At 53.1% G+C, this 14748-nt stretch overlaps 2 protein-coding genes across 10 annotated transcripts in view; one reads left to right on the top strand and one right to left on the bottom strand.

Moving 5' to 3' along the window:
* The window catches only part of ST3GAL4 (ST3 beta-galactoside alpha-2,3-sialyltransferase 4), a 39157-nt gene extending 32157 nt beyond the window's left edge, over positions 1 to 7000 (top strand). For 7 of the 8 annotated variants that reach the window (XM_032639124.1, XM_032639127.1, XM_032639125.1 and 4 more), the window contains one exon: positions 80 to 7000. In XM_032639124.1, the coding sequence (XP_032495015.1) occupies positions 80 to 166 (87 nt within the window). In that variant the 3' untranslated portion in view covers positions 167 to 7000. The remainder of the gene's footprint in view (positions 1 to 79) is intronic. The other variant, XM_032639126.1, reaches the window with a different exon arrangement.
* Positions 7001 to 8668: 1668 nt separating this feature from the next.
* Positions 8669 to 14748, bottom strand: part of KIRREL3 (kirre like nephrin family adhesion molecule 3) — a 540145-nt gene continuing 534065 nt past the window's right edge. For both annotated transcript variants that reach the window (XM_032639118.1, XM_032639117.1), the window contains 3 exons: positions 14405 to 14514; positions 10582 to 10668; positions 8669 to 10116 (listed from right to left, as the gene is read on the bottom strand). In XM_032639118.1, the coding sequence (XP_032495009.1) occupies positions 9673 to 10116; positions 10582 to 10668; positions 14405 to 14514 (641 nt within the window). In that variant the 3' untranslated portion in view covers positions 8669 to 9672. The remainder of the gene's footprint in view (positions 10117 to 10581; positions 10669 to 14404; positions 14515 to 14748) is intronic.

Genomic DNA, 14748 nt, shown 5'->3' with positions numbered 1-14748 from the left:
TCCCGGGGTGTGGGCTTACGGGGAGGGCCAGGTAGCTGCCTAGGAGTTCCTCAGTTGGCTTCCTTGGCTGTCTCCACAGTGGTCAGGCCACAATGTCTCCCAAGAGGCCCTGGCCATCAAGCGGATGCTGGAAATCGGAGCCGTCAAGAACCTCACGTACTTCTGACTGGGCAGGAGCTGTACCCATCCGTCTGCTCACCCTGCTGAGTGCCCCCATCCATGGCTATGGGGGGTGCCTGGTGCCAGCTTGGACTCACCCTCCCCTGTGTGGGTAGGAGGAGGCCAGGTCTGAGACGAGGCTGTGTCCCTGGCGGCTCCGGTGGAGGCCAGATCGAGTCAGGGTGGCGGCCCTGAGGCAGCAGGAGCCCTGCCAGGCACGGGGCTTGTTGCTGTGGCATCCCCTCTCTGCCAGCGCCAGGAGATTATTTAACGGGCTATTTAATTAAGGGGTAGGAACATGCTGTGGGCTGGCCCCATGGCATCCAGAGAAGGGGGCATATTACAGTGTTCTGCTCCCTTTTTACACAAAAGTGATGGACCCACTACGGCCTAGACCCAGAGCAGGCCTCCCAGGAGGGCGAGGCGTCTGGAGCGGGCGGTGCCCTCTAGAGAAGGGCTGCTCCCTCCCAGCGGGCATGGGAAGAGCACTGGCACAGGGCTTCTGTGGAGGAGAGGACCTAAAAGGGGTTTCAGACTTATTAAACTATTTTTCCTAAAACAGAAGCAGCTGTGATACCCTGTGTCCTGTCAGAGTAAAGAAGACACGGCTGCGTAGTGGGCCACAGCAGTGGGTCCCTCTCCCGGCAGTGGACAGGCTTGTTAAAGACCCACTGAGACCCAGGGTGGGCCAGGGTCATTGAGGAAATAATCATTTACTGAGTGCAGTGCTTGGTGGCCGTGCTTTGTCACCCTGGCGTAGCAGGCGGGCGAGTGGTGCTCCGAGCAGCCCTGTCTGCTGGACACCGAGCCTGGCATCTGCATCCTGGTTTACTTTCCAGAGGTAGGGAGGGGCAGGAGGATGCCAGGGTGGGGTGCCAGCACCCTCTTCCACCTCCCTTCCTCTCCCTCACCAGCCTCTTTTCCAAAATCTCATTCTGGGAGGTGTGTGTTTGAGGACAGGGGTGGAGACACACAAAGAAAGCCAAGTTTCCCTTCTCAGATTAAGTGGGAATCATGAAATGGAGTGTACAGAAAGTCCTGCCGGTGGCCCCGGCAGCCGGAATTGGGATGGGCGGGGCATGGGGGGCGTCTGAGGGCTTGGCAAGGCCTGTCAGCCAGTCGCCGAGCCACAGGATGAAATGCTTTTGCCATCCCCCAGTCTCTAGAATTGAGAGAGCCCTGCTGTTTGCCTGTCTCTACCCTTGCTTTGTTTCTCATCTCCCCAGGTCCTGCTTAGCTGCCAAGTGGGCTTCCTGCCACTCTCACAGCTGTTCCTTTACATCTGGAGCCAGGAGGGAGAGCTGGACCTCCCCCAGAGGGAAAGGGACTCACAGCTGTGTTCCTGGCTTTCTTGGAAAGAGTTGAGGCCTTGAGGTTTTGAGACAGCAAGGCTAGGACAGGACAGATAAAGAGGGGCAGAGATTTGGGAGCAACAGAGGACCCGTTGCAATGGATGGGCAGAAGCCTGGCAGAACACTTTTGCTAGCTGCTCTCCCCCCAGGGGAGACAGGGAATTCTGAGAGCAAACTGGGCTGCAGCCCCAAGCCCCCTCCCCTCTCCACCACACGGGCCAGCTTCGTCCCCCAGGCTTTGTCCTGGGGGGCCTTGCTGACTCGGACAGGCGTCACAGGCGTGAGTATGTTCGGGGATCTCAGCTCTGCTGATTCCTGATGCTTCTCCAGCTGCTTCTCGTAAGGGTATGCATGGGAGTGTCCAGTTCTCCGTCCAGGCCATTGAAAGTGGCTGTCAGCACGTATGATCCAGCTGGACTGGGGCCACTGCCTGTTACTGAATGTGCCTAAACTCGAGCCAGAATCCAAACTCATACCCCTGCCCCAAACTCCACACACACGCGTGCAGACACAGGAGCGGTTTACATTCTTGCGTGAAGCCTGTGACACCACATGCAGACTAATCACATCCACACGTGAGTGTGTATGGGGAGGGGGTGTATACTCCCCAAACTGGCCATTGTTCCCTGGGGGGTGTGCATTCTCCAGGTTGCCCCAATCTAGGTGGATGGAGGCAGCATCGCTCAGTTAAGGAGCAGGCAGTGGAGCTATGATGTGGACTTGCTGGATGGGGTTTTTTGGCGGTCTGAGAAAGGAACTTTCATTCTTCAGTTAGCCCGACCGATGTGAATGAACCGCCTGCCAGCCAGCCTGTCTGGTCCTGATTAAACCGTGCCCCGAAAAGGAGACAGGCAGGGAAGCAGGGCACAGCAGAGGGAAGGCACTTGGGTGCAAGCCCACAAATCCGGGTCCTCCACCGGGCTCTGTCACTTAATTCTGGACGACCCTGGGCTGATCACTTCTCCACGTCTCTGCTCCAATTCCTACATCCCTTGAAACAAGAGGGAGGGTCCAGCCAATGAGGACCACCTCTGCCGGAATTATCTGGGCATAATCTAAGAAGGGAGATTCTCGGGTCTTACCCAGGCCGCTGCGGGTACGGCCCAGGAATCTGCAATTCGAACAAGCACCCGCAACCACTGCTTCGGTCGTCTAGACTACAGGATGATCTCACGAACCTCTTCCAACTCAACGGTCTGCGTGTACAGCCCAGCCTAATCCCCGAAGCCCTTGAGCTGCGTTAATTAGGCGCACGCGCGGTTTTCTTCGGCGGGCGGGGGTGGAGGCGGGGGCGCGCATGCGTCGTCCGCGCGGGCGCGGGATTGGCCCCTTCAGAGCGGCGCTCCATCGCGGAGCGCGCGGGAGCCTCTCGGCGCGCTGAGAGGCCGGAGCCTCCCTGGCAACCGGTTTCGGGCCTGGCAACGGCCGCCGAGGCCTCGCCCGCCTGCCCGGTTTGCAGCGGAGCCGCGGTTTTCCCAGCGGGTGTCTCCCTGGGCTCCTCTGAGCTCCCGCTCGGCCTCGGTCACGTGACTTACGTTGACTTCACCGCAGGGGCGGGGGTGAAACAGACTAGGACTGGGAGGGAGCGGAGGATATGTGCTCCGTGCAGTGTAGACTGTGAGGTCCATCTCTCTCCTCCACAGAGGCCTGGAGAAGACGCGGGACTCCCAGCGCGACCACCTAGCTGGGCAAGAGAGAGTTTAGGTCTTTATCTAGCCCAGGAACACATTGAAATGATATTCTATATTCACATCAAGTGGCGTGTCTTAATTTTGAACACTTCGGGTTTTATTTACACTTTCCGAGGACATGAATACATCCAACTGCCTTACCCCAGAGACTGGCCAGCCTGCGAAAAGTTTGAACTCGGAAGCAGTTCTGTCCGTGAGGCAGTTAGGTGTAAGCGCATACACAACCGTGCTCTGCCACGTAATCTGTAAACTAGTGATGCCTGTCTCACAATGAAGTTTTAAGGATCTAGTGGGAATATGTCTGGAAGAACATTGTGTAGACTGTAAGGTATGACATAAACATTAGATTGGAAAGCTACCTTGCGTAATGGAAAATACCGGAAAGCATATGGAACAACTGAGGTCCATCTGAAGGGCCAAACGTACGCCCAGGTATGGCTAATTACAGAAAAGTCTTTGTCTTCGAGTCACCCACAAGCTAAGGAGAGGAAGGTTAAGACATTGGTGAGAGGACTCAAATGCGGGCTTCGCAGAATCCAACAAAGAACTGTGAGTTCAAACTGCTCTCTGGCAGTGGCTTTCAAGTTGAAGTCAGATGCTCTTAGGGGTTTTTGGAGAAAGGGATTTCTTGGGTGGCATTATCCCGTTTCCATGGCATGCAGCATACCAGGGTAGGTTCCTAAACTAAAGTTGAGAAGTACATCTTCAGGGTTGGTAAGCTCTCCGCTAAACCATCTGACCGTTTTGATGTCTTAATTATAGCTTCAGAAAACTATTTGTTGTTAGTTTTGAGCATTTCCATGGTTTTGTACCAGACGTGGTTCCAGGAAATCTTTCCAACTTAAAAGTTTGAGGAGGGATCTATGTGTGTGTATGTCAGTAGGTATAGCCTGTTTTCCTGTCCAGTTCTTCCTCAGGGACCTTCCCTCTCTTGTTAGAGTTTGTGGAGATCCTGCACCCGGGAAATGAAGCGGGGAGATGAACCTTGGGTCTCATTAAATGTCAGATTTGGGGGGAGCCCAAATGTGCTGGAGGGCTCCACCTCTTAAAGTAAAGGGATTGCTGGGAGCAGGTTGGGAAGACCACAGTCCTGTCTAGGAGGGTCAGCACAGAGGATCTGACAAAAGTTTTTAGGGAAAACTGAACTTTGGGAGCCAGATTTCAGGTTCCCGGGGAAGACCGATCGAAAGTGCTGCACCCCTCAACAGAGGCGCTGTTTCCTCTGGAGAATCTTGCAAGACTGGGCGGGTGGAGCTGGCGGAGTGAATGAGAGAAATCACCCCAGGGGAATCGAAGTTGGAATTACTGAACTAAGCTGTTCCAGAACCGTCTGTTATTCTGGGGTTTCCTAAAACACTACTTATGTACATCACCAACTTTAACACTTAAGGAGTGTCTTCACTTGCTTAAAAGTGTGTTTCTCTCCTGAGGAAAAATATCACAAGAGGGCAAGTCCGGTAGGGAGATTCTCTCCAGTTCTGCTCTTTTTCTCTGTAGATTTCTGTTCCACTTGCAGCCCTCCATGGCAAGAGAGCTAGGGGAACTTTTAAATAAAACTCAGGAAATTCTCATCTGAAAATTCTGCTGTAGAAGTCCTGAATCCTTACCTGTATCACTTTATCTCGAATGCCTTCTTCGTTCCGTATTTCTCCCATTGGTGTCATGAATTTGTTTTCTAGTCCTTGGGCAGCAAGGCTGTGGCCCTTTAATTTCTTCACAAAGGTGGTGAAGGTGGTACCTTGAGCTCAGTCCCTTTGACCTTTTCTTTGCCTAGTTGAGGGGAGATGAATCCATTCAGGGGGAATGAATCCCTATATTCAGCTCCTATCCTGAGTAGCACTTTTCCTCTTGCATAATGGGGAGTAGATTTCAGAGAAGGTCTATTTAATAAGACCCCACTTCTCCCTGAGAAGACCTGTTTCCTGAGACTTCACATACCTTGTCTTTGAACATGAATACTTTAGATTCACCACAAAGAAGACAGCTATTAAGGAGCATTATATGAATGTTCTCGTAGCATTCCAAGATATTTCCAAGGGTCATAGATTGAGAAGCAGTGGAAGGAGATTCCTTTGTGTGACCGGGGCTCCCTGATCAGTGAGCTCAAGGGAGGCTTTTGGCCCAAGGTCTGCGGCTGTTCCGGCCCTGTGGGTGGGCCGAGCAGGCTGGTCCAGAGAGGAGCTCTGGGAACATGGAATGGCAGGCAGATATGGGCACCTGGGATGTAGACCAAAACTCAACAATGGATCCTGTGAATGGCATGTGTTCACAGAAGGCCTTTTAAAGATGAGGGCTGGGGTAGGCATGAAACCACAGGGCCTGTGGTCCGAAAGCTTTCAGCGTATGTCCAAGACTTTGCCGATAAAGAGAAGGAGGAGACAGATCCAGGAAGAACAGCAGTTAGAGAGGGAAAGAGTGGGTGGTCCTCTCCCTAAAACACAAATGGATTCATCCAGGAAAACAAATCCTTATTTGTTTTTTCCCAGTTTATGACCTAGTTAGGAAGGTGGAAACATAGCGGGTTGGGGAAAAGATGATTAGAGCCTTACTGGGCGTAAGAAGTAACTGTCAGAGCAAGGGAATGTTTTATCAGTGACTCTCAGAGATCGCTTGTAGTTCCGATGCTGAAGCTGGCCTGTGGTTACAGCTCCTAAAAACAGCTTCCATAAGAGGCTTCTAAAAGGCTTTTTTAAAGGGAAAGTAAACGTCAAGATTTCGTTGAGATGTCATCAGTTTATGTCTAAACATTCATGTTTCTTTAAAGCAGGCACCCCAAGTGGTATTTTAAATAAAAATCTCTATGCAAATTAGGATAGTTTTTATTTAAATATTTATACCTTTATTTTAATAAAGAGTTGATTTTATAGGGAAACTTACTAGAGAAGAGACTAATCACAGGACTCCCCCTCGTCTTTTTTTTTCTGGCGCCATCATAAACAGAGTACAATACCTGGGAAGGGCTGACGGGACTCCTGGAATGTGTACCTGGCGATTTCAGTTCTGATCCCGTAATAGCAAAGGCCACGGTGCCTCGTGTATGCCGCCCCCATATAGAAAGCGAGAAGCGGAATTCCCGTTGGCTCTTTTCTCCTGTTCTGAGAAATCTCCCAAGGGCTGCTTCACATTTGCTGTTATTTCCCCCTGTTCCTCTCTACTCCGGAAGCTCAAAGGCAGCTTCAAGGCCTATTCCTTTAGAACACTGTTTCAGTAGTCTCCATCAGAGACGGATTTGCTGTGGTGCTCTAGTGCTTTGTATGAGACCATTTCCTGTTCCATGAAAGTTGAAGACGTGATGGAAATAACCCTGGCCTTCCCAGACTGATAGTGAGCCCGAGAGTCAGAAACTGGGCCCCCATCCAGTGACTCGGAGCCAGTAACGAATTGTAAAGCTATCAGAAAACTGGATCCTGGCCTTGGGAGGGGTGGGGGTGATTTGATACACAGACGAGCTTTCCCAGGGAGTCGTGGTATTTCCAGGTCATTTGGGGACTGGCGGTGGAGGAGGCTAGTCCTGTTTTCCTACTGGAGCTGTGGCCTGTCCTTGCTCAGCCTGCCCCCGAGTGGGTCCCAGCTCGTGGCCTTCAGCGTCGGCCGTTTTCATCTTATTCTAGGATGAAAGTGGCCTTGGGTTTGCACTGCAGGATGGAAACATTTCACAGAGGAAATCATATGTTTACATCTCTTGCTGTCACTTGTTAGCTCTGTGACCTTGGGCCGGTCTTCTTTAAGTTCACTCCCTCGTCTGTAAAATGGTAATACTTGGTAGAATTGTGAGAATTAAATGATTACAAACGTGAAGCACTCATTTCAGTTAATTTGAAATCACCTACAGGGAAATTCAGGGCTTCCCACTGCCTTAATTTTTTTTTTTTTTAACACTTCCCTTTACCAGCTTTCTTGTCCCCTCACTCCTACGTGAGAAGTAAATGGACTCAGAGGGGTTGAAGGATCCACACTCAGTCCAGCATCCTTCTCAGTGCCTCAATGGTCCAAAGGCCACCAGAGCCTACTGATTTCCCCTGCCTATGTTCATCTCTTTCACCAGGGCCTTACTTGTGATCTCCTACCCTTTCGGCAATTCTTTGCTGTGTTTGTGCCTCGGAGAGAGCTCAGGGAGTGGGCCCCGTGTAGCCGGGTCTTGACTGTGCAGCCCCATCTTCCGTGATGTCCACGTTCCCACCCTGGGAGTGTCTGAGGCTCCCAAGGGAGAAGAGGGTTCTGTTCTCCGGGAGATCAGATTTCTTCCCTGTTCTCCAGGTTATTCTGTGCCATAACCTTGGGTTCCAAGAAAGAATGGGTACCTCCATCCTATTATAAGTGCTGTGTGTGAGGGGGGTAGGATGTGGGCAGGGGGTGAGGGACAAGGTAGGCTTTGGTGAGGCTTAGGAAGGAGATGTCCTGCCCACCTCCGAGGTGGGGAAGCCTAGGAGAAATGAACAGATCCTCTTAGGTCATCCTCTTCCTTATTCTAGCACACCAAGGCATTTTGCATCTGATCTTAGATCCTTACTCCTTGCTGGCAAAGGCAAAACGTGTATGGGAAGGAAGAGAACTTGTCAAGATTAACCTGGAGCCCACAGGCATCTGTGCTGGGCCAGAAATGGTACCACGAGCAGGATGTGGGTCTGGGATGTACACTTACATTTCTCATCAGTTTCTACTACCTCAGGCTTGGGTGCTGCAAAGGAAGATATCCAAGGAGGTGGAGGGTTTTGAAGCAATAGGAAATATGGTGGAAGCAGAAACATCCTCTGGGTGGAGGCTCTAGGAAGGCTATGTATACCATCTGTGGGTTGGGGCCATCCAAGGCATCAGTGGAGGAAAGAAGCACAGGCTTTTGTGATGAAGGTTCCCATGGTGGGTAAGGACTCCCAGGGAAGGTTGGAGGAGAAGGGTCTAAATCTGAGGAGGAAGCTCCAACCTTTGGGACAGTGTGGGTTCTCCAGAGTTCTATTTGAATCCTACTTGCAGAGGTAGCATCCTAACTTGGCCCTGTTTATCCACCCCAGCCTGTCTGCCATCACCACGTCAAGATTTCCACCCAAACAAAGCCATTCTTAGAACATCATTTGAGTCTCAGAGCGTTGGGCTGCTTGGTGGCACAGGCTCTTTGAAGAGGGCCTCCTCCCATGAACCCCCAACGGAGGGAGCCGCCCTTGCAGAATATTGCTGAGAGAAAGGCCTAGAAGGACCCCTCCGATGTGCAGTCTGACCCCTTTGCCCCTGAGCTGTATTTGGCATGAGTCAGGTGGTTGGTGAGGCCCGGTTTCGTGTGCCCTCTGGGTTGGGCACATCTGCAAGGAGAGGAGTCTGCCCATAGGTCCTATTGTCACCATGACCAGAGCTCTCCACTGTCTGGGAAAACCAAATCAAAGCAGGGCAAGGAACCCTGCGTTCCCAAAGCATCCTCTGAGCTCTTGGGGTCTTGCTGTGACTCTGTAGGAACAAAAGAATAGAACGCATCTGTTGGAGGAAGGACCCCCAACCTTTATTCTCAGGTGGCAGGCAGGAGTGAGGTGCAGATATGCTTTCTCTCTCGCCCCAGGAGCCTCACTGAGGACAGGACCATGGTTCCTTGTGTGAATCTAGGCTCAGCTGAGAAGGTGAGTCTCATCACCTTAACGGCCTGCCCCCTAGTCCCCTCAAACCCCACAGATCCTGGGACACAGTCTCTCCAACGGCTGTTTAAAGAACCCTGACCAGAGAAGCTCACACTCCTTATATTGACTCCGAATGTGCAGAGGGGAGGAGGGGAGTACACGAAGCAGGGGCGCGTGGGGAGGCTCTGAGTCGCACAGCCTGGCGAGGGGTCCCCGAGTGTCACGTTCCCCCCTCCTTCCCTCCCCCTCCCTCCCAGACACCAGTCTCTGATTGGGCCAGTCCCACCTCAGAGTTGAGAGGCATCCAGTCCAAGGACAGAACTGTACGAGTATGGACACGAAACACCGAACAAACTGGGGGTGGGCTCCGGGCCAGTGTGTCAGCCAGGGCCGTTCTGGCTTCTCAGCCTCTGGAGTCTGGACCAGGAGGGGCAGGGGGCGCTGAGGTCTCTGGGGCAGCTCCGTGCCGGCAAGCACTTGACGCCCTGCTCCCTGGGGCTGTACAGGAGCACAGGCACGGTGGGAGTCGGGGGAGGGCTTCCGGGCGGCAAGGGGCAGAGCTCCTCCGAAGCCCGGAGCCTGGACGGCAGTTTCATGAAAGCAGAGTTATAGCTGCCTCTGGAGCCTGTGGGAGGGGCAGGGAGAGGAGGGGCCGCCAGGAGAGGGCCGGGGGCCCGGGGCGGCCAGCACGGAGCACACTGCGCTCAGCGGCATCCTCTGACCACGTCCCCACCTCCACGCCCCGATGCCCTGCAGCTGGGCCCGCATTTGTGCTTGATCGGGCTGCTTCCGGGGTCCTCTGCAAAGGTCTCTGCAGAGCCAGGCCGAGGCCCCGCCCTCCCCGGCCCTCCCGCCCTCGGCCCGGGATCCTCAGACGTGAGTCTGCATCCGCCGCTGCAGGGGCCGGCTGGGGTCGGAGTTCTGGGAAGAGGACTGGGAATGGTGGGAGGAGGAGGCCGAGGCCTTGCTCGCCTTATCGAACTGCACGTAGCCGTCCTGCTTGCCGCTGCTGCTGACGCTGCTGTCACACTGCGTGTCCAGGAAGGAGCTGCTGTCGCTGAGCGAGCCCCGCTGGAACTCCCGCTCACAGAGCTCGATGGATGAGCTGCCCGTGCCCAGCACGAACCTCTGCCCGTAGTCGTAGAGGCGGCCCTGGCCGCTCAGCGTGCTGTAGATGTTGGTGAAGGACATGCCCGTGGGCACTCGCTGCTTGCCCGCGGGGCGCAGGTCCGGCTGGCAGCCGGACAGCGAGATGGCGGGGGTCGAGTGGTGCTCCTTGAAGGTGTTGACGCTGTAGTAGCCATTGGTGGGGTCCTGGGGGGCCGGGGGGAGAGCGGCGTCACAGCACCGGACGGGAGCCAGTCCCGCCGTCCATGGGGAGGGCCAGGGACAGACAGGAGGAAGGGGACAGCGGGAGAGGCGTTGGGGGGCGGTCGGTTGGGAGGGTCAGCCTGGGCAGGATGCTGGCAGGTGTTCAAGTGGGGTCTTGACCAGTACGTTTTGTTATTTCAGGGCAGCTCAAGGCCATGTGAAAGCCAGGCTTTCATTGTTTTTTGTTTTAGTCCGGAACTTGGAAACGGTATTAAAAACGTTATTGGTGAGGAGGTCGTGGGAGGGGAGAACCGTGAGAGCTCAACCTTAACTCTCTCAGCCCCTTGGTGTTGGGGCGAGAGAGCAGGTGCCTTTGTGGGGGACTGTCCCTTCTATCTGTGCCTGGATCTGGGGCCTGGGTCGTCAGAGCTGAAGACCAGGCGTGTCGTAACCCGGGGCCCTTCTTACCTTCAGGTTCTGAAACTCCTTCTCCTCTTCTTTGAGCACCTCCAGCTGCTTCAGGACTGAGTCTTGCTGGAATTCACCCCGGTCCATCTACAACCCAGAAATCGCTGCTCAGTGGGTAGGAGGTGGGCTAATCGTCCACTTCCCCCAAGGAAAAGCCGGAGAAATGCACTCAAAAGATGCTTGCCATCTGTGCCTCCCCTCCCCGCCACCTCTCACTGCCTGGCCCCTGGAGGCAGGTGACAAGAACCCGGAGGAGATTCCAGATCTCACTGTTGTTCTTGGACCCCTAGCCCCACCCCTCCTGAGAGCCGGAGACAGAGAGGTGGGTGGGTGCAGGGCAGGTCTCTAAGACCCACCGTCTTCCTTCCCGTGGGCTACGGTTATCTCCTCCAGAGATCTTGCTTTGATTCGGTTTAATTCAGTGAGCCTTTATTGACTTCAGGCCAGGCATTGTGCTCAGGGCCAGGCAAACAGAGGTCAGGAGACATTACAGAACAGCTGTGCTCATCGGGGAGCTGGGCTTGTAGATAAACAACTGCAGAACCTCTGGGCAGGGGTCGGGGCCCCGCAGCTCCTCAGCGGGGCTAGGCTTCATGACGGGCTTGAGAAGGAATCAGTGAATAACTACCTCTGAGGTGCTGGCAACTAGGGCCTCACCTGCCATTCACAGCAAGGACTTAGATTATTCGAAGTTACCTTCCCGAACAGAGGCCGGAGAGCCTGGGGACAAGATCATTTCCTGTTTCTCTTTGGTTCTCCAGCACACCTGGTGCAGCGCCTTACACGCTGTGGTCATCGACCAAAATCCTTGCCGAGTGGAATCATATTTAATTGTGTTTTATTCATTCTTTGATTTGCCGGTGCCCGGCGTGGTGCGTGCCGTACAGTGGGACTGTCACAATCGTTATGTTTATGTCAGATGAATGAATGAAGTGGCATGGCGCTAAATTACTGGAAATTAAAAAAATAATTAGACTTAAGGTGAAAAGTAAGGCACACTTGGCGCACAGTGGGGTTATTAGTGAATGTGAACAGCCACAGTGGTTCCTGTCCTGTAGCACAGGATGTTCTTCCCATGTATCCCTTCTGCACATGACATGGTCTGGGCCAGGTTCCCACCCACTCTCAGAACTGGGCTGTGCTCTCTCCCTTGTGACTCACTTTCCTGATCTCTTTTTGGAGCCCCACAGAATCAGCCAGCATGCTTCCATCCTGTCACTTCCCCACTAATGCTGCTTTTTTCATTTTCCAGTAAATGCTGTGGCTCTATCTGGATTGAGTTCTTCTCTTCCACCAGATTCAGCTTCTCAGCCCGCCTCTCCTCAGTGTTGGGGCTGTATCGGTGCTGGGGGTGAAGGGAGTGGCTGGACGAAGGTCTCCCCAAGGGGAGCCCTCAGCGTGTTTTTCTTATCTCCCACTCTTAACTGACCACTGAGTGACCCCCCTCCGCCACTTCCCTGAGGGTCTGGACTGGAGAATGGTGTGGAAACAGTCAGAGGCAGTCAGAATATCCCAGTGAGAGGGGATGCAAGGTCCCCAGGGGATGAAGGACAGGCGTGGGTACTTTCACACTAGACTCAATCAATCTCATCAACGGAGACGTCCATTCCTGCCCAGGTCTGGACTGTGGTCCCCTCCCTTGTAAGACTGACCGTTCATCTGTGTCAGACACTATGTTAGGTCTGGGCGAAGTAGACATTTGTCCCTTTGTCTTTGAGGAACGCTGGGATACCTGGGGAGGCTGACGTGTAATTAGAGAAATGCACTATGAAAGAGGAACGTGCAGAGTGTTTGGGGAGAGCACCAGGAAGTGCATAGCTCTGCCAGCCATGGTGGGGCAAGCCTGGAAGATTGTGGAGGAGGTGACATTTGAGCTGACTCTCGAAGGAGAATGTGAAATTCAACAGACAAAATCAACAGGCCGAGGGAAGAGCCGTGCAAAGCCTCCGAGGTATAAAAGACTCAAGGGCTGGGAACTGCAAGTTCTCCGGGGTGTTGGAGGGCTGGATGCATTTGGCAGGAAGATGGGGCTGGACAGGCCGGAAGCCGCTTCCTGCTGAAGGGTCTTGATGACCCGCCTGGTGCTGGAATATCAGGTAGATCTGGAGCCACCGAGGGTCTTTAAGTAGGATGGTAACAGGATCAGATTTGCATCTTAGAAGGACCCTCTGTGGGACTCTGGAGGGTGGAGAGTAAAGTGGTGAAAGATTAGAATGTGGGAGCACTTGGGAGGATGCTGTCATCGATCAGGGGAGCCGTGGTGAGGCCTGCACTTAGGAGTTATAGTGGAGAAGAGGCAGGGGCACAGCTCTGAAAAGATTCTGAAGTGGAATTGTCGGGACCTGAAAATCAACTGGATAGAAGAAGAGCAGCAGAGAAAACGTCATTTCAATTCACTAAACGTTGGTGAGCATCTGCCAGGGACCGTGGAAGGCTCTGGGGACACAGGGATGAGTAAGGCAGCTTGCTCACCATCTAGTGGAGACAGATAAGGAAACAGGTGATTTCACAGCAAAGCAAATAGCGACCGTTCCTTGAGCCCTCACTGTGTTCCACTGGCTCCAGCCTCTTCAGGGGTTCATCCACTGAGCCCTCACCCCGACCCCATGTACCATGACCTTCATCCTATCCTAGAAGAGGAGACTGAAGCACAGAGAGGCCCATGCTCTTGACCGACCTGCTTGCAGCTGTTACTCCAACATATTATAACCGTGACACAGTAGGCACCAGAGTTTTCTAGCAGAGTTTTCCGGGATTTTGTTTGGACAGATGGATGGGTGACGGTCCATCGAGGGGGCTCGGGAGGAGAAGCGGCCTTGGGGTTGCTGGAGAAATTATGAGTTTAAAGCCATCCAGTCCCCAAAGAGGAACCTATGCTTGTTGCAGACTTCTGGGGAGATGGGGGGAGCAGGGCATGTACTGGATGTTGATAATATCTATGTGTGGAGGATTATATGTTATATCACAACATCTTATGGCAATTATACACATCTTCTCTCCCTACTGGACAATGGGTCCCTTGAAAGCTGGGACTGCATCTTAGATGCCTTTGAGTCTCCGAGAACCCCAAGCACAATATAGTAGACACACAATAAATCTTTGTTGGCTGAGAATACGAGCACGCTTCGTTTTATTGCGCTTCACAAATATTTCATTTTTTATAAATCCAAGGCTTGTGGCAACCCTGCAGAGGACAAGTCCTTTGGCACCATTTTTTCAAGAGCATCTGCAGCTCACTTTGTGTCTCTGTGTCACATTTTGGTAATTCTTGAGAATTTAAGACTTTGTCATTATTATCATCTTTGTTATGGGGATCTGTGATCAGTGATCTTTTTTTTTTTTTTTCCTTTTGGCCACGCCTCACGGCACGTGGGATCCCGCACCCCCTGCAGTGGAAGCGCGGAGTCTTAACCACTGGACCGTCCCTGTGATCAGTGATCTTTGATGTTACTATTCACTGAAGGATCAGATGATGGTTACCAGTTTTTAGCAATGACGTATTTTTTTTAATTAAGATAGGTACCTTTTTAAAGACATAATGCTATCGCACACTTCATAGACTACAGTATATAGTATAAACGTAACTTCTGCATGTACTGGGAAACCAAAAATTCCACGTGACTAGCTTTATTGCGGTCTGGAACCCAACCCACAGTGTCTCCTAGGTCTGCCTGTAGGTGCCTGGCCTGTTATGGCGGGGGAAGCACATCTTGCCTGATGCTTTGCTTGTCAGGAGCATCTAGAGAGCATCAGGAAGCCTCTGGTTCTGGGAGGTTCAGGGCGCAGAGGTCGGGGTGGGGCGGGGGTAAGATGACATTCTCACCATCAGCTGCTTGATGGTGGGCTGTTCCTCAGCCTCCCGGCCAGAGGCAGGCTCCTTGTGGACAATCTCCACCCGGATGTCATTCCTGGCTGACACGACACCCTTGAGATCTGGCCATAAAATAGGAAAGTGTAGACGACAGAATCAGTTGTCATCTCAGGCATTAGGGCCTGAGATGTCAAGCTCTCCCCTCCCCTCCAGCCCCTGAACTCAGCAGTTTCAGGGCCCACCTGGTAATAGAACCTGTCTGGACGTGCCGTGGGCTGTTGGGACCTCAGAGTACTTTCTCTGCTGGCTCCTGGTTGCACGATCCTCAGGCTTTCCCTGCCTCTCCCGTGGCATGG

This window comes from Phocoena sinus, chromosome 8, assembly GCF_008692025.1.
Source record: "Phocoena sinus isolate mPhoSin1 chromosome 8, mPhoSin1.pri, whole genome shotgun sequence".
Lineage (NCBI taxonomy): Eukaryota > Metazoa > Chordata > Mammalia > Artiodactyla > Phocoenidae > Phocoena > Phocoena sinus.
Note: the sequence above shows the minus strand (reverse complement) of the source record. Positions and strands in the feature narration are given on the sequence as shown.